Source organism: Astyanax mexicanus, unplaced genomic scaffold (assembly GCF_023375975.1).
Source record: "Astyanax mexicanus isolate ESR-SI-001 unplaced genomic scaffold, AstMex3_surface scaffold_38, whole genome shotgun sequence".
Classification (NCBI taxonomy): domain Eukaryota; kingdom Metazoa; phylum Chordata; class Actinopteri; order Characiformes; family Acestrorhamphidae; genus Astyanax; species Astyanax mexicanus.
Genome location: NW_026040048.1, coordinates 668902 through 689211, shown reverse-complemented (window position 1 = coordinate 689211; position 20310 = coordinate 668902). Strand labels below are relative to the sequence as shown.

The 20310-nt window shown below is 39.6% G+C and overlaps 1 protein-coding gene across 1 annotated transcript in view; it reads left to right on the top strand.

The window, feature by feature from the left end:
• zmp:0000000896 (caspase recruitment domain-containing protein 10) overlaps positions 1-20310 on the top strand; it is a 36042-nt gene that overhangs the window by 1413 nt on the left and 14319 nt on the right. Inside the window, exons 2-12 of the mRNA XM_049473459.1 lie at positions 1374-1403; positions 10106-10345; positions 10988-11125; positions 12701-12887; positions 13078-13216; positions 15476-15649; positions 17050-17169; positions 17306-17431; positions 18405-18587; positions 19839-19934; positions 20072-20108. Of these exons, the coding sequence (XP_049329416.1) occupies positions 1374-1403; positions 10106-10345; positions 10988-11125; positions 12701-12887; positions 13078-13216; positions 15476-15649; positions 17050-17169; positions 17306-17431; positions 18405-18587; positions 19839-19934; positions 20072-20108 (1470 nt within the window). The remainder of the gene's footprint in view (positions 1-1373; positions 1404-10105; positions 10346-10987; positions 11126-12700; positions 12888-13077; positions 13217-15475; positions 15650-17049; positions 17170-17305; positions 17432-18404; positions 18588-19838; positions 19935-20071; positions 20109-20310) is intronic.

Here is a 20310-nt window from a genome sequence, read left to right as displayed (position 1 = left end):
CACCTGGCTATGAAGTTCAAAGCTCAATGAGGTTACCCAACCAATTTTGTGCTTCAGTAAGTCAGTAAAAAGTAGTTAGGAGTATTCAAATCAATAAAATGATAAGGGTGCCCATACTTTTGCAGCAGTCAAATTTTGGTTTAATGCATATTGCATATTTTCTGTTAGTACAATAAACCTCATTTCAATCCTGAAATATTACTGTGTCCATCAGTTATTAGATATATCAAACTGAAATGGCTGTTGCAAACACCCAAATATTTAGAACTAAAAATGATTAAGATTAATAGGGGTGCCCAAACTTTTTCATATGACTGTAAACTCATGAGGGCTGAACAATGGAGACGCATTGTTCTTTTGAAAAAATTAGATACCTCATCTGTTTTCATTTGATACAAATATATTGCTGCACTAAAAGGTAGTAATCACACACTTTCTCCCTACTCACCACCTCACACACATCTGCATTCACACCTTATCCTATGTTTATATGTAACATTAATAGTTTACATATTAATACCTGTCAATTTTAAATCTGCAGTAATGTATCTATAGTGTAAGTTATATTTCTGTATTCTATATTTTTAGATTCTTGCATATAGTGTGTTTTTACTACTAATAGGTCGTAAGGTAGTAGACTGTGCAAGTTTTTTACTTCTGTGTTATTGTGACGTAACAAAAATCTATTTCGTTTTGATGTGTGGCATTTGTGTCTGAAAAATGATTAAATACATATATTAACTGCATTCTGTCAAAGTAAAATAGAATAGTTTTAAGCCCATTGTGTAATTTTGTAAATTTCAATGCATTAATCATTACCTACTTATTGGTATTTCTTTAAAATATGCATATAGTTTATATGCATATACATACATTCACTGATAAACAATACTACCTTAGCTACAGTGGTATCTATACAGTGTATAGCTCATATTTTATGGGGTAGAGTGGCCTTATGTCAAACCAAAAATAAATAATATTATTTCCAGATAGCATACATACATTCAATTAACTTTGATTTTCCCATCATAAATGCATTGATGAACATTAATCAACAATGACCCAATATTAAGTAACCCAGCTCTCCTAAGCCGACCTCGGGCAGCTACTTAAGCCAGAGAGTACTTGGACAATAAACAAAAAAGAGCTCCCCATGTTCCTCCCTTCCTCCTGTTATGCAGTGGAGACCTAGGGCCTGTCTCCCAATAAATAATAAAATAAAAAAATGTACTAATGACATTTAAGACAAAAAACAGTCATGCAAATACTAAACAAAAAAAAAACACCAATGGCCATTGAAAACAAATTGTGTACATAAAATAAACCAAATACTTATGTATATATAATTATATTAATTATATCCTTTTTTATAGGTACCCCTCATCATGACTCCCTGACCCCACGTAAGTACTCTTTGTTTAATAGAAACACTATATACAGTGCCCTCCAAATTATTGGAACAGTGGGGCAAATAACATAGTTTCTGCTGTAGACTGAAAACATTTTGCAAGAGATCTACATATCAGCCTTTATTTCCAGGTATTTACATCTGGATCTGATGCACAGTTCAGAAGATAGCACCTTCTGTCTGAACCCCCACCCATTTTTCTTGTGAGCAAAAGCATTGGCACAAGTAACTGTTGTAAGGTGTATTTTGTTGCCCAGGTGTGTCCTGAATCCTGATACATTAGTTATTTAAACAGTAAACAGTGCTGAATGTCTACACTGAATTTTAGATTTGGCTTTTATCTGTGCAAACTGTGCATTTATAGCTAGAGGTGTAACCAACATGAAAACCATATTAATGGGTGAAAAACGATTAGCCATAGCCGTACAACCATTTGAAATGTCCTGTAGAAGAAAGTCGTCATTGGTGTACTGAGTAATAGATGTTGAACAGGTAAAGAAAAGATAAAGAAAACCACAGACGTTGATGAGAGTGTTGTAAAGAGAGTCCCTTAAACAACTGTTAGTGACATCAGCAACAACTTCCTGAGGCAGGAGTGAAAGTATCTCAATCTACTGTTTACAAAAGACTTCATGAATAAAAGTACACAGGTTTCATCAGAAAATGAAAACCACTATTAACAAGAAGAATAGGAAGGCCAGTCCGGAATTTACCAAGAAGTACAGAGACAAGCCTATGGAATAAATATGAACTGATGGGGCAAATCTGAACCTTTACTAATGTGATGGAAAAGCTAAAGTTTGGAGAAAGAAAGAATCTGATCATGATCTCAAACATACCAGCTCATCTGTGAAACACAGCAGAGGCAATGTCATGATTTGGGCTTACATTGCTTATTATGGAATGTCTACAGAAATATTTTGTCTGTCAGTTTAAAGAATGATGAAACCGAACTGATCAGGAGATTCTTCATCATGCAGAAAGATAATGACTCGAAAGTCACTGACTGGAAAAGCATCACTGAAGAAGAATGCAGATGTTTAGTGACGTCAGTGGGTCATAGGCTTGATGCAGTTATTGAAAGCGGAGGATTTGCAACTAAATTTTGAGTCTTATTCACTTTAATTCATCTTAAGTTTATATGTTACAATACTTTTGCTCACAAGAAAAATGGGTGGGGGTTCAGACAGAAGGTTCTATCTTCTGAACTGTGTATCAGATACAGAAAAAAATATATAATATCTGAAATATTGATCTTTTGCCTAAATTTTGGAGGGTACTGTCTATGTCATGATGTCCCCACCCATCATCACAATGTACTGCTTATAATAATACTTACATTAAATATTAATATCTTGATTAAATTCCATTCGTAGTATTCTTAAAGACTGCTGTGTATCCAATCATCAACATAGTGTTAAATGTTGCTGATTGGATACAGCAAACTAGCTGTAGGTCAATTATCACTTCAACACCCCTAAAACGGTAAAAACAATAGTTTGGGGGGGGGGTCAAAACATTTAAATATACTTCTTACATATAATGTTAAATACTACAAAAACAATGCAGTATCTTTGCCTGGAAGAATATTGTGATACGATTTCAGCCCCCCTAAAGTGGATCATACCATTTCCTGTTATTAACCATTCCTCTCGTTTACCTGCCTGCTGGCTCGTTGTTGGTCACGTGACTTGCGTCTCAGTTACGGTAGTACGCACGCTGCTCAAGCTACAGCATTACGTGTAAGTAGCTTGTTATCTACTTAGCTTCCTTAAATATAAACTTTAAACACACTTTTTCCTTGAATAACATCCATAAATAACTCACGTGAATTTGCTATCCCACAATTCCGCCTTAAATGCTGCCGTGGCGGCACCCAGGCTTCAGGCTGTAGTAGAGACTGTGGCGTTTTTAAGGTGGACCAGAAGATTCTAATGGGAATCCACCTTCTGTTTTATATGGACTGCTTGTGATTTCTGCACAACCGAAGCAGAAATGTGTAAAACTCTTAAAACACTTTATCATCTACTACAGTCTAAAAAGAGAACTGTGTTTTAACGTGGAGAAATTTTTTTAATGCAGGGAACTGTTAAGGAAATGTGTTTTAAGGTGGAAGGGAAATGTAAACAAGAAACTTTAAAAGCTTGCAGTAAATTGACCTAGTTAGGAATTAGATTGAGTAGAATTTCATTAGGAATTAGATGAGTAGTTTTACAGTAAACTGGTGTATTACATTTTTTTAACTTATTTTCTATGTTTTTATTGGGCTACTTAAAAAATTAACAAGCTTTTTAAAAGGCACTAGCTAAGCTATATAAATGCATTTTTACATTTCCCCATTACATTTAATATTGTAGTCACTGTGTCTGGGCCTTACAGGGATTTTCAGTTACATTTTCAGTTACATTAGTATGTCTATTTATGTAAAATTTATTTTTTTTTTGCAAGAAAGCTGATGATAGCAGCCAATAGAAGTGTGTGTGTGTTTTTGCAGGATTAACTGTGTATTTTGCTGTATAATATATTATTAATGACTATAAAGGTTATTGTGTGGTATGTAAATGCTACATTAGCTGATGTAATGTATCTCTTGATGCATCGTTTACATGCTGTGGACATTACAAGGAAGCGAGACACTGTAAGGATTGTAAGACTCTGCTGTACTGGTTTCCATTTACACCCCAAAGAAATACTTGACCCCCCAATTATCCTTGTATAATTCACACTCTGGTGTTATACCATTATACCCCTACAACTAACTCAGTTATCTGAGGATCTAGTACTTAAATTGGTAACTTTTAAGTTAAGACTGGTATCACTGCTGTGATTTCAGGCAAAAACAGGTCGCTCAATGATTTTACTGAGTGACAAACTGTCAAACAGCCCTATAACTCTCTTATATAGATACTTACTGTTTTATAGATGTTACTCTTATCTAGAATAGCTCGGATGTCCAGCTTGGTTTGATGTCACAGATGCAGGTGAATTATAGTGTCTTGGATGGAATCAGACATACAGACAGAATATAATTAATATTTGAATATTGGAAATTTCACTGAGCATCCGTATTGAATACAAATAACCCTGAACGAGACTCAGACACTATTTAACATTGTTTAGTGAATGGCAATGGAATACCTGTGGGACACTCAGGCTCAACAGATTCCAGCATCCTGCCCCGACCAATATTGTTTAGTGAATGGCAATGGAATACCTGTGGGACACTCAGGCTCAACAGATTCCAGCATCCTGCCCCGACCTGCCTGGTATCTGTGTACAGCACTGAGAGAGAGAGAGACAGAGAGAGAGAGAGAGAGACGTTGAGAAATGCCTGAATCATCTGCCCTGGAGGCACAAAGAAGTAAATAGGCCTCAGCAGTAGTGACAGCTGAGCCACACCAGCTCAAATGATGGGGTTTACTGCAGGACTCCATCTGGATTCAAACAAAACCAGCTGTAAATTACAAACTTACATTAGATAGTTTTCTAAATATAGAAATGAACAGCTGAAGAGCTGCAAATATGCAAAATATGCAAATATGCAAAAATGTTGATATTGATCCAAGAATTCTAGTAAAGTTTAGTAAAGGACATCTACATGTTTTAAGACTTTTTAGAAATTCTAGAATTCAAGAGTTTATGTTTATGGTGTTACTCTTCAAAGAAATACATTTTATGTATTTCCAAAGTGACAAATTTACAGAAGATTGCAAGAGAAGTCAATGAAAGTCAAAGTAAGCATTTATGGAGCATTTCCGTTGGTCCATTTACAATGAAATTCTGAGACAATATAAAGGTCATATGCAGTGTTCAGGAATGATGAAAACTTATTTAAAAATAGAGATAAACATTTTTCCTTGGTCAGTTACAGTACTTACAAAATTCTATAATTCCAAACATTTCTATGAACAGTCTCCAAAATGTTCAGTCACTAAATTCTGCCAAACTCAAGACATATCACAAACACTCTAAAAATGATTCAGGGTGTTAGTAAATAAAACATAATAAAAAGAGTCCATTCAACATAAAAAAATCTGTTTGTTCAGATAAATTTAAACTGTATTTTTTGTTTGGTTGCATTTTTAACCCTTTTTTAATGCATCATTTTGCATCAGCACAACAACAAACATATTTTGCGATCCACCAACAAAAATATTTGCACTGCTGGAACAAAAAAAGAGCAATTGTGCACAGTTCTCTTCTGTGACTTTTTTGCTTTTCGTTTAGATTTTAAATCAGAAGTCATATATTATAAATTAATTTAATGTAACAATCAAAAAATGTCTTGCATAGTGTTTTGTGCTCTAAGTCCTTAAGAGCTTTGTCTTCCTCAATTAAAAACAATGGTTTAGAATTTTTAGGCAGTGTGATGTATATCTAGTGTGCAATGGCCTTAGAAATATCTGAAAACAGACATGAAGCTCCAAAATTATAGAATTTCATTAACACCAGCTGTAAACCCCCAAAATTCAGTTAAAATTGTAAAACTCCAAAATTTTTGAATGTTTGCCATTTTAGAATTTAAGGATATTCTTAGAATTATAGAAAGCTTTTGAAAATGTTGTTCTAAGGGAATTTTGGGATGCTACATTATTTTAGCTTTTCATTATTTTAGATTTTCACTGGAAGTTTACTTCAGTGTCAGAACTGATTTTCTCATCATGTTCATGTGACTCTCTAAACTAGGGCTGTCCCTAACGATTATTTTTTAAACGATTATTCTAACGATTATTTTTTTCGATTAGTCGACTAATCTATTTATTGAGAAACATATTTAAATAATTATTATTTTACGTTTTAAAGCAAACGATAAAATACTATATTTATATATAATAACAACAACAACAACACAAGCCTACTAAACCAAACCCCACACTTATAATCACTTACATGTACAACACGTTTAGATCTATAACGCTAAAAATGAATAAGCTCCCATACATCACAACCGTGTGTTGCACTGTTTTCTGTGACCGCTAGATTTTGTGACCACGGGCAAGTAGTTCTCAGCAGACCGGTGCACTGGCCGATTCGAAACGTGTTCGTTTCTAATGTTTACCCCGACTGGCCAAAACGGTTAAGTTTAGGGCTGAGGGTAAGGTGTAGGTATAGAAAGCTTCCGTTTTGCCAATGAACGCTCATAACCGTGAGCACTGGTCACAAAATTCCGACGGTGACAGAAAACGGTGTAACACCGCAGCGCCGACGGCGCTAGCTAAAATAACTTAAGGCAGCTAGCTTAGCTAAACACCTGAACTTATGAATAATGCTACTGTTTCTGGAAACTGTGAAATGCCATGCACAAATATAAACCAAAACTGTATAATTTCTGCCTGTGGCAGGTTTAAAACCTTTGGTAGACAGCCTTAAGTCTTTTTAAGGACACCCGCGGAGACCCTGATGTAAACGGTAACTTACTGTGTGACCCTGTTGACATAGTGCTCCTGGATGTTTGCGCTTCAAGTGCTCCTTTTGCACATATGGCAGAGGACCACATTGTTGCCCTTTTGCGTGAAATGCTCCCAAACTTTAGATGCCCGCTGGCGTTTTTTTGTAGCTGGAGATTGCTCTCCGGAGTCCATGCTCTCTAGAACTTAGATTCTCTGCCCGAACCCGACATGACCCGAGGTCCGACCCGAAATCCGACCCGGGCTCCAGAAAATAGTCCGAGATGTAGGCGTCTGTTTTTTAATTATATTTTTATTAAAAAAAAAGAAATAACGAAAACTGAAAGTGAAACTAAACTAATTTATTTATAAGCGCTGTTTGCACTACCGCAGTTCTACAGCGGGGGTGTTGTGCCGATTCTGTCCGCGAAGCGGGAGTCAGATTCAGCAGAGAGTCGGATTCGGCACAAGCGCGGCAGCACCTCGCGGTCCGCGGTGTCAGTTGTAAGCGCTCGCGCTAGCCGCAAAATCCGACAGAAAACACTGAGGGAGCTGCAGAATTATGTATGGGACTAGAATATGAGCTCTCACCAGAACAAGCGAATCTCTCTCTCTCTCTCTCTCTCTCTCTCTCTCTCTCTCTCTCTCTCTCTCTCTCTGTGTGTCTCTCTCTCTCTCTCTCTCTCTCTCTCTCTGTGTGTGTGTGTGTCTCTCTCTCTCTCTCTCTCTCTCTCTCTCTCGCACGTGAACTCCTCCGCGTTTGACTTGCAGAACTGTGTTTAGCTGTTCTTAAAAATCATTTTAATTAAATAATAGTTCTATGCTTCTATGTTGCCGTGTTAATTAACATATTTACGACGCGCCGACGCACGTTATGCAAATCGATGTATTTTCGTAATCGATGACGTCGATTATGTCGACGCGTCGCCCCAGCCCTACTCTAAACTACTGTAAATTATTTTTATTTCCAATAATCATAGTGCATAGAGTCTTTTTGAATAAAGCTGAAATGTTATGGCTGAGTTCAAGGGCTTGCTTTTGGAGGGTGTAGGGTTACTGTTTCTACCCACCACCCCTTCCCAAACACCCACGACTCCAAACACAGGCTGCCGGAAAAGCAGATGAGGCATGGCCATGCAGGCCTTATCAGACAAACAGCTCAACCTTTGCGTGCCTAGACCATGGCACACAGTCTCTGATGTTAGCGACTGAGAGGCATAAACAGAAAGCTTTCCACTGTCACTCTCTCTCTCTCTCTCTCTTCTCTTTTACTCTGTTTCTTTCTTCTCGCTGATGAGTATCAGGCAGTGTAAAGGGGAGGGCTGGATGGTGCTGTTTGCATTCCTGAGAAGTGAGACAGACGTCCTCCCCGTTGATGAGATCCTCATAAATTACTGGCAAAACACAAAGCTCAGCATTATGCTGCGCTCTACCCATCCGAGAAACCTCCACATCTGCTCTGGATGAGATAATGGGAAGATCCCACAAGCTTAAAAACTCCCTCTTCACCCACCTTCTACTGATACCCAATAATCCTTCTCAGGGAATCCACCTGCATACCAGCACTGTGATTTAATCAAAGCCTGCATTAAATATTTAGTCCAAAACAGTTGAATTCACTGAGGTTTGACATACTATCAGATCTCTTCCAATCACCTTGCTTTTTGACAACTATAGCCTGAGAAGCATTAACTAATATAGCCTGATCAACAATATGATCTTTTAGAATAGGGTATCCATTGTGTAATACACTCGGTTTATATATTATTGCTTCTAGATCAGTCCACCGCAATTTACTGTGCCTGGATAGTTGTAAATAGTAAATAGTACTCAATATTAATCATTTTGCATGCATCCTGGCTGTAAAACATAAAGCAGGTGTGTGTGTTTTGAGTTGATATTCTAGGTAGATGCTGCTACATCTGATGCCAACCATACCCTAGAAGAAAATACTCTAATACCAGAGTCTATTAGAATATACACTTATACCAGCAGCTCAAAATACTGGACACTGATTGGTTTGTAGAATGAGATTCACTTTGAGTGCAGATACGCAGAATGAGAGTAACCGATTCCCCTCTGATTCCTTTTATTTCTGGGTTAATCTACAGTTACAGTAGATATGGTGATCACCAGTGTAATCTCTGGTGAGACCCGTACTGATGCGTCATGCACCTGCACCCAAGGGACAAGAAAGCCAGTTCTTTTTCTTCTTCTATTGTTTAATAGGTGATGATTGGTCTAAAAGTCTGAATCATCTATAATTGTGCTTTTACACAGCAAACAAAGTGGAGCGGAGCAGTTGGTGAGAACTGGTCTGGTTACGATCCGACCCCACTGTCAATGATGCTCTTTTTATTTGAGCTTAACAGCTGATAAGCCACAGATTAATCTGATATACTAGCCAGTTAACGCAATTAATCACAGGAATAAACAAACACTGTCTATGCTGCTCCATGCTCCATTTACACACTGAACATGGTATGTGCAGCATTCACTGCTCGCAGCTCTGTTTACTACATGGACATCTGCGCTGCGCTTCCTATTAAAAAAAGTGCCGTGGCAAATTTTTTAGCTTCACGTTGCACAACTATATGCGCTGGTTTGTAACACAGAACCTTCTCGCTATATTTACTCTCTTGCTCTTGTTTCTTGCTGTTGTTTATTCACAATATCTATGTGAAAGTTGGCATGAGCCAAGACTAAGAACTTGTAATATTATTAAACCTGGTTGATTCTAAAAAATGTAAAGATGAGAAAATATGATACAGTACTGTTTGGTAATGAATAAGGGAGACAGAGTGAGGGACCGATAGTAGTAGTAAGTGAATGACAAAAAGAGCAGTGGTCTGTCTTTGTGAACAGTAGACCTATCAGTTTACTCTGTGGGTGAGATGTACATCCTTATTGGCCTGACTCTTTGGTCAATAGACCTATCAGTGTTCTGTCTACTGTCTATTTCATAGTGCATCAGTTCAGTGCATCAAATATAATACCAAGAACATGACCTACAAGTGGAAAACTGCCCAACTCCTCGCTAACTAATGGCAGTGTTCACAAAAAAACGATCCAGGCAATTATTTGTGATCGTATAGTTGGTGTGGTGCAATGGATAACACCACTACCTGCCAATTATACCAATTAGAGTCCTTGGGCAAGACTCCTTACACTATATTGACCCACTTCTTTAATAGGAATAACCTTGTAAATCACTCTGGATTAGAGCGTCAGGTAATGCCTTAAATGTAATGTAAATCATCCAGGACACATTAACACCAGGTGTGTACTCTCTCTTGTTTTCTCTCTGCAGGTGTGTGTGAGTGGTCTTTACCTGATGCTGGTGAGGCTGAGAGCTCGCAGGTGCCCCCGTGGGGTGAGGAGGCTTATGAGGAAATGTGGGAGCGAGTGGAGGGGGTTAGACACAAGCTGACCCGCATCCTGAACCCGGCTAAGCTGACCCCGTACCTGCGGCAGTGTAAGGTCATCGACGAGCAGGACGAGGACGAGGTGCTGAATTCCAGTCAGCTTCCACTGCGGATCAGCAAGGCTGGTGAGAACTCTTTACTGACCCTCACATCTCGCACCCCCAGCATCCACTGCCTGATTTACCTTTTTTTCCTCATTTCATTCCCATTTTATTCAGCCAATTACCCAACCCACTCATTAGGACTCCCCCCCTATAACTAGTCTCCAACACCAGGAGGGTGAAAATTAGCACATGCCTTCTCCGATACATGTAAAGTCAGCCACCACCTCTTTACAAACTGCAGCTGATGTAGCCGAGTAGCATCACAGCGCACTCGGAGGAAAGTGCACTGACTCGGTTCTGATACATCAGCTCACAGACGCCTTGTGCTGTTCGACATCAGCTTTTGGAGTGATGTGGGGAGAAAGCGCCATCTACCCACCCAGAGAGTGCAAGGCCAATTGTGCTCTCTCAGGGCTTGGATAGCCGATGGCAAGCTACATGACAGGATTCGAACCAGCGATCTTCTGATCATAGTGGCAGCACTTAGCCTGCTAAGCCTGCACTTGGAAACCCCCTAATTTACCTGTTTAATAACATCAGTTTAATCACAATGAGACATGCTTTTTTCCTTAGCTAATTCTGATTGACCCCCACTTTGTGTAAAGGTGATTGAGATGTGTCTGAGTTTGGAGTGTTCTGATTGGTTGCGATACTGTTATGCAGGTCGTTTACTGGACATCCTCAGGGGACGTGGTGAACGAGGGTTGCAGGCTTTCATGGAGTCGCTGGAATTTTACCATCCAGAACAGTACACACAGCTCACAGGCCAACAAGCCACACAGCGCTGCTCCATGATGCTCGGTATGGGTTTGTGTTTTGTCTTGTTGTTGTATTGCACTAATTTTAAGGGTTGAGGGGTTCTATATTTGTGCCAAAACTGGGAAACTGGTTATTGCCACACGAGGATATACAGTGCACCTCTTGGTGAGAGATCGTTGACTGCTAGGAATGCCTCTACAATGCACTCGAGACATTTAGCCCATTTGACAGACTTTGAGAGGGTCTGCATCATTGGACAGAGAGAAGCAGGATGGTAATTTTCATGAATTGCCAGCAATCTAGACCACCTCTAAGCAAGACATTTTTCGTTCATTTTGCACCGGCATTTTGAATGAAAAACCTGCACTGCAATAGACTAGTACCTTATCTAGGCTAATTTGGGTGAGCTTATTAATCCTGCCTTTGCTGCAGAGTGATACACTGCCCCAGCATCTGGTGTGATGAACTGGGAGCCATTGCATACCACAGTCGGTCACCCCTAGTTGTAATACAAGGGAAACTAGCAGCTCAGTAATATGTGTGTCTATCGCTACTGGCAGTGTTTCAAACTGGCAATTTTCAGCAGGATAATGCTCTACCACACACAGCAAATGTTTCCCAGATATATCACTACTTTTTCTTGGCATGCCTGGTTGCCAGATTGATCATCAGTTTAGCATTTATAGGATCAGCTGGGATGTCACCTTTTTAACAACCTGTAGAGCAGAATCTACATTCTGTGTACAAAAGTACTGCAGGATGCCTTACGGAACCTGTATTTATCCAGGCTAAAAGCAAAATCTAGATCATGAATCTCATATATTATATAGATGTATTACACACAGAGTGATCTATTTTGGCTTACTGCCAATGAAAACCCAAAAGTCAGTATCTTAGAAAATTAGAATATTATATAAGACCAGTTGGTACTTTTGGCAGTGTGGGCAGTGTGCCAAGTCCTGCTGGAAAATTAAATCTGTATTTCTAGCAGGACTTGGCACATTAAAGTTGTCAGCAGAGAGAAGCATGAAGCGCTGTAAGATTTTGTGGGAAAACAAAACTGCACTGACTTTATACTTGATAATAAAACACAGTGGATCAACACCAGCAGATGACATGTCTCTCCAAACCATCACTGATCATCAGTGCATTTCACATTTAATTTGTAAATCAAGGGAGCAGAGTCTGGAGGAAGAGTGGAGAGACACACAGTCCAAGCTGCTTGAGGTCTATTGTGAAGTTTCCACCAATCAGTGATGGTTTGGAGAGACATGTCATCTGCTGGTGTTGATCCACTGTGTTATATTTTATCAAGTATAAAGTCAGTGCAGTTTTGTTTTCCCACAAAATCTTACAGCACTTCATGCTTCCCTTTGCTGACAACTTTTATGGCGATGCAGATTTCATTTTCCAGCAGGACTTGGCACACAGGACTTTTCACAGCGTTTTCATTGGCTGTAAGCCATAATCATCAACAGTAAAAAAAAAAAAACGCTTAAAATAGATCACTCTGTGTGTAATACATCTATATAATATATGAGTTTCACATTTTGAACTGAATTACTAAAATAAAGTAACTTTTCAATGATATTCAAATTTGTATGTGCGTGTTTGTAGATGAGGAGGGTCCGGAGGGTCTGACTCAGTTCCTGCTGTTGGAGGTGAAGAAGCTGAGGGAGCAGGTGAGGTGCGCCCGGCTGTGTGAGCGCAGGTTGTCTCAGCGCTGCAGAGTGGCAGAGGAGGAGCGCAGCCGAGCCGAGAGGAAAACACAGGACCTCAGACAGGAGAGAGGACAGATGGAGAGGTACACATACACACACACACACACACACACATATACACATACACAAACACACATTACTCACAAGCATTGAAGCATTATCAATGAATAGAGAAATACTTGGCCTAACTGTGTGTGTGTGTGTGTGTGTGTGTGTGTGTGTGTGTGTGTGTGTGTGTGTGTGTGTGTTTGTGTGTGTCTGTGTGTGTGTCAGGCTGAGGCAGGACTGGGAGGCGGGGGCGAGAGAGCTGGGCAGACTGAAGGAGAGGCATTTGGAGCAGGCCGTGAAATACACCAGAGCCCTGGAGGAGCAGCGGAAGGCCTCCGCCCGTGAGAGGGAGTTACTCACACAGGTAACTCACACACTGTAAAACACATTGTACAATTTCAAATATTTTCACCTGTATTCTAATGTGCTTAAAAAAACTATATGATCATACTGGGACACCTGCTCTATTGCTGCTATTGTTAGATTAAGTGTTTCTACAGTCCTATCTACTACATTGTGGAAAATTACTGTGAGAAATCCATTGCTTTGGACTACAAGATATGCTTTACTTAACTCAGAATGTTGGATGCTGGTCACCACTCCACCTCACCCCTAACTCTCCAACTTATTTAATCCAATAGTGTACTGGATGGAGCTCCATCACTCCACAGAACACTGTGGTGTCAGTAGGTTCATGTTTGTTTATATGCTCAAGAAAGTACAATTCTATTGAAAGTACAGGAACTAGACAGGCTGTGTTTAGTTTACCAGGATAATAGAAAGGCTTTTTAAGTTAGTAGTTTCCAAAAATGTGCTACAAGTATGAGTTTTTGGGTCTTAGCAACAGCAAAAAACACTGTAAAATTAGCAGATCAGTATCTGCCTTGTAGTTCTTCTGTGCTCTTAGGGCGTTTTCACACCAGCACTATTTGGTCCGTTTAAAACAAACTCTGGTCCGTTTGTAACTTTAGTGCGGTTCGATTGAGCAGGTGTGAAAACAGTAATCGCACTCGGGTGCGGATCAAAAGAACCGGCTCGAGACCAGCTAGAGGAGGTGGTCTCGGTCCGGTACCAAACGAACTCTGGAGCGGTTCGCTTGTGGTGAAAACGTGATCCGGTCTCGATCCGACCCAGCTATTAAATATAATCCATTTATTTGAGCTAAACTGCTGATAAAGCAAGCACAGTTTAAACTGATATATTAGCCAGATAACGCTAATTACCACAGCTAAGAACAAACACTGTGTCCATGCCAGCGCCGTCTGCGCTGCATTCAGATATTTGCGCTGGAACACAAAATCTTCTCGCTGTATTTATTTTTTCGTATATTTATATTTAACATACTCCCATGTCAGACAGCTCTGACCAATCAGAGGACACAGGCTGCTCACGTGGTTTATTAATGCGCATTTTGGTGCGTTTACATTTATGCCTATGTGAAATCAGACCGAACAGAGCGAGAAAACGCTCCAAGTAAACAAACTCATTAACTGATTCGGACCAGAGAAACGAACTACAGGTGTGAAAACGCTCTTGGTGCCTCCAGTACAGATGTTTTACTGTTTTACGCTGCTGATTTAGCTTTTTGTGTTCCATAACTGGCAACCTGGGGTGTAGAAACTGGACTGTGGGACAGACAGCGGGAGGTAGCAGATGTTACAACACAAACAGATTACCATAACAGACTATTCAAAATAGAACATACTGTCTTAAGCTCTTTTGTGGTAAGATACCAGTTCTTAAATGTAAACTTAAACATAGGTTTAGGTTCACTCTCTCCGCTTTTAGACTCTTTGGCCCGTTTTTCTGCGCTAGAAATGCGCACCCTCCTCTTTTAGATTCTTTGCCCCATTTTTCTGCGCTAGAAATGCGCACCCTCTCCGCTTTTAGACTCTTTTGCCTGTTTTTCTGCGCTAGAAATGCGCATCCTCTCTGCTTTTAGACTCTTTGGCCCGTTTTTCTGCGCTAGAAATGCGCACCCTCTCTGCTTTTAGACTCTTTGGCCCGCTTTTCTGCGCTAGATATGCGCACCCTCTCTGCTTTTAGACTCTTTGGCCCGTTTTTCTGCGCTAGAAATGCACACTGTCTCTGCTTTTAGACTCTTTGGCCCGTTTTTCTGCGCTAGAAATGCACACTCTCTCTGCTTTTAGACTCTTTTGCCATGATTTTCTGTGCTAGAATTGCGCACCCTCTCCAACTCTTTTGCCCGTTTCTGACTCCTACCGTTCAAACTTTGAATCTCACATTATAAAAACCTGCTTAACAGCGGGCCAACTTTCATTCTATTTCTAAAATACCTCGCGGGCTGCTCCAAAAAAGGAAATGGGCCGCGGGCCGTAGTTTGGACACCCCTGATTTAAGGTGAAACATAAATTTGTATACGAATCTAACATCTGCCTTTTGTCTGTAGGGTTGCTTTTAATATGTGTTGTGCTATTCACCTCCAGCTCTCTGAGATCTATACAGACCAGCCTGACATTATACGTCTACATTTACTATTTGCATATTCTAGCATTTTGGGTGTGTTCAGTTCAGTACAGTCATCAAAAGTCAGTGGGGAAGTGTGAAATACCCAGTCTGTTTATAATCTGTGTGTTCTTAAATCATCATCTGCTCCCCGCAGGTGGAGCAGCTGAAGAACAGACTGATGGAGGCAGAGAAAAGTGCTGGAAACCCCACCTCCACCCTTTCCATCAAGAGGACCAGCACAGTGTGCGTAAACACAGAGAGCCCCCCTGCTGGACAAAACACAAAACTGCCCACTGAGGCGCTGAAAGACCACTTTACTGGAACTCAGGTATAAATATAAAACCCTTGCTGTGCGTGGACAAACATTATCCTGCTGAAAAATACCAGTTGGATGTCCTACAAATAGTGCTGAGCTGTTAGTGTCTCTCGTATCACTACTAGGGGTGACTGACTATTGTATGCAGCGGCTCCTCAGATCATCACACCAGCAGTTGAGGCAGTGTGTTACTCCACAGCAAAGGCATGATTGAGGCCTTTATACTTTAACTTATCATTAAACAGAATGTGGATTCATCACTAAAGACAATGTTAATACTAGTTTGTTGTAGTTTCGGTTACTACACAACACAAAAGAAGGTGACGGTGGCTCACAATTAGTTTGAAAGACCATACTGGTTCTTTCAGTCTAATAATGCACCTCCTTTCAACGTGTCTCATCTGGGCAAAAGTTACTTTAGGCAAGTCTAGCAGTCAGCAATCTTTCACCAAGAGGTACACTATCCAAAAGCACTTTCATGAGACTTTTCATAGATAGTAATCAATTAGATTATATTTTAATGACATATTTAAACAGGTAACACATTACATGTGTAACCTAACCCATGGAAAATTGTTTTTTTTAATTATGTTTGTGATCAGACACTGTCTTATAAAGATAATTAAGATTAAGAGCCCTATCCTAAACCTTCCGAGGTGTGTTGCGATGCTCGTTGCTATCTGACACCCCCTCATCAGCCTTTCGCCCATGCCGTTAAAATAACGTCAGAGTTTAGGAATATATCTACACTGATGGGCATGGTGGTCTGGAAGTGAGGTGTGTTCATGAAAGTTTCTGACGTGTTTCTATCTTGGCACTGGGAAATACAGGTGCACCACTGACTGATTAAAACCCTGACAACAGTCAACAGTCTGCTGACCAATGGTTTCTTAGTCATGCCTTAATGCTGTGTGCATTGCGCACGCTCAGTGTGCGTACACCTTCACTCGTTACACACACAAATAAACATGCTTCAGTGTGCAAATTCAGCTTTTACAACAATAAACAGAATAAAGAATAAGATATCATTGCTGTTCCCTTAAATGAGCTGCTGGTGTACCTTCACAGCATGAACACACAGGTCAGTATCCTCTGCTGAGATGCACAAAAGCACTGTGCTGTTAAGAGAAGAATGTGCCAAAGTCAAAGCTCACCTGGCTCTTAAAGGCAATGACAACTGGCACACTGATTGGTTTATTTTACATCACGCCAAAAACACACTCATTAATTAAGTTAATTAATGCATGTCGTTTGTGCATTTCGAGCTGCGCAAGGTGTATTTTAAACATCCTTTCGATTCCAAAGAAACACTGACACACCCTCAATTAAGCTGCTTAATGAGCAATTGACCAGTGCACTAACGTTCGCTAAAATAGTGCACTAAGATTGTGTGTCTGTGTGTGTTCCCTCAGGCTCTGCTGGATATCCTGCAGCAGGACCGCAGAGAGGCAGCAGAGCAGAGGCAGGAGCTGTGCAGTACCGTCCTCAGACTGCAGGCGGAGCTGGGGAGCGCAGAGGCAGCCAGAGAAAAGGTCAGACTGAACACCTTGAACCTTTTCCTCTGCTGACCCAAGATCAGCCATCTGACCTGTGAATGTGTGTGTGTGTGTGTGTGTGTGTGTGTGTGTGTGTGTGTGTGTGTGTGTGTGTGTGTGTGTGTGTGCACAGCTGGAGGCTCACTGTGAGCAGCTGCAGCTGAGGATGCAGACCCTGCAGCTGGACTGGGAGGCGGAGCAGAAGAGGAGTGTGTCCTACTTCAATCAGATCATGGAACTAGAGAGGGAGAGGGACCAGGTAACACACACATGTGTACACACACACACACACACACACACATGCTTAACCGAATAGAAACGCATTACTGGGAATAGACAGATACATTTTTTGATTACTAAAATGCCCTCTAGAGTGGCAAAAAGGAGACTGAGCATCTGGGAAAACTTGATTAAATGCCCCTTCTTACACTACATTAAGGTGATTTGCCCTCTAGATCAAGGAATTTTGATAATGCACCTTAATAAATGCCCATGAATTGGTGCCTTTCTGCCTTTCTAGTAGAAAAGAGTGAGATATTGCTTTTCTTACATTTTAAATGAGTTTGAAGTCATCCAGACTATGATGGAACATATAAAGGAATCCTGTAGTAACTTAAAAGTTTTAAACAAGCCAAAATACTCTAAAGCATTTAGGTGCTGTTAACTTGCGTTTTTTGAGGCTGGTAACTTTCCTGGGGCGGTCCTGATGAGAGCCAGTTTCATTATAACTTTATGATGGTCTTTGCAACTGCACTTGAGGATACTTTCAAAGTCCTTCAAATTTTTCAAATTGACTGACCTTCATTTCTTAAAGTATTTTTTCTTTACTTAGTTGAGTCGTTCTACCTCTTCACTACTTTACAACTGATGCTCTCAAACACATTAAGAGACAAGAAATTTAAGTAATTAACTCTTGACGATTTCAGCACAGCTGTTAACTGAAAGCCTGAATTTCAGGTGACTTTACCTCATAAAGCTGACTTAGAAAATCCAACCAAGATGTGCAAAGCTGTCATCTAAGCAATGTAAAACATATTCTGGTTTTACATTTCGGTCACAGCCATAAACATCAGGTTTAGGCCACACCCACCGGCATTTCAAATGTCAATACAGATATTTTAACCATATTTTGAACAAATAAAGGAAAAAAACGATAACTTTTTTGTTTGAAAGTATGCAAAAAATAGTATATCCGTGTGTTTGTGTGTGTGTGTGTGTGTGTGTGTGTTAAGGCTCTGCGCAGTCGGGACAGTCTGCAGCTGGAGTTTACAGACTGTCTGCTGGATAAGAACCGTCTGCGTAAGAGAATAGCAGAGCTGCAGAGCAGTCTGGAGCAGCAGCAGAGAGAACTGGGGAAAGAGAAGGAGAAAAACGAGAGAATCCGAGATCAGAGCAGCGCCCCCTGCAGGCACGGGGTTAGTACTGCTCACCACTGTTCTTTTACACACACAAAAGATTTACTTAGGGTAGAAATTAGTGGTGTAATGGAACATCATTGTTCGATGCATCGCAATAGAATAATTTGACGATTTGCATCATGTGAACAAACAATTCCACCAGAGACCAAAGAACCAGTGGGCGTAAGCAAATTGTTTAGAATATAACAATCATTTAGGACTGAACTATTGTTATTTTTTTTCTCTTTTTTCCCTATATGTGCTTCTCTTGCTTGAAAACTGAATAAAATTTATTTACAAAAAAGTAAGATGTTTGAATTTTTAAATGCAGCCAAATTAAAGTGAAAAGTTACCAAAAAAATTTACGAAAATACTTTAGTAAAGATACACAAAATGCTCACTTATGTAGAGTAACAAATTATATTTCATTTGTTACTGTCCACTTTGACAATGATAATTTTACTCTAAATTTACAAAATAAATAAGTGATTAATTGAGAAATAGTAAACAGTAGTTTTACGCTTAAACCAGTACAGGGGACATTTATACAAGGTGCTTTTGTCATTGTTTCTATCCTTAAGATATAAAAAAAATTTAAAAAGTATTTATTTGAACTTTTTTGTCTTTTAATATTTGTTCTAAAAATTGTTAGAATTGTATCTTGAATCGAATCGAAATGTGAGCAGAGTGCATTATTACACCACTACAAGAAACATACTTGCTGTTAACATGTTCACATGTGCATGATGGCTGGCAAGCTATCCTGTGTCTGAAGAATTGGTTATTCAGAACGTCTTCAGAAATTAATGCATCGCATACACAAGGTGCAGTACACTCTAATCTCAGGTAGCTGCGCCATTAACATAGCAATCTGCCAAAGTCAGAGCGCACCTAGCTCTTAAAGGGAATGGTAAGTGACACGCTGATTGGTTTATTTTATGTTATGCCCAAAACACACTCATGATTAATTAAGAGAATAACTATATGTCTTTTGCGTGCTTCGAGGTTGTTAAAGTAATAAAAAAAAAACATAATTCATGCATACCACTAATATGTCTTTAATGATATTTGGTCATTTATTATAAATTGCATAAGTTGTTTAGAATTGCCTTAGAGGATACTTAGATTTTATTTATGATAATGTGAAGCAAATTTTTATTATTTTCTGTTGTTTTAAAAGTGTGGTTTTGTTGTTTAGCACTGCCTTAAACTGCTCTTTCTCTCTCTCTCTTTCTCTCTCTCTCTCTCTCTCTCTCTCTCTTTCTCTAGTCTGAGTTCTCTCTGCTCAGTGAGGATCAGTGTTTTGGACCCTGCTGTTCTCTCAGCCTAAACCACCACAACGGCACACACCAGATACTCTGCATGGTACACACACACACACACACACACACACACACAAACATACAATGAATAATAACTTTCCCCTTTCTTTATAATTTTATTTATTCTTATTCTTAGTTTATTTATGGCTGAAGTACTTTTATTATTTCTCTTATATACAGTCGCCCTCTACTGGCCAGTACAGTGAACAGTCAGAAGGTAAGAGAGTCAGTCTTCTCCTGAAAATCATTAAAACCTACAGTATATACTTTTATATACTTTTTTATACATTATCTAGCGTTTCAAACTAACACTCACAAATCACTATGTTCAAAACTCCTGCAGTCTACAGAGCTACAGTCTCTCAGTAGGGTTGGATTGGGGTTTGGGTTTTTCCAGGATTCTGTCAAGCTTGTTCAAA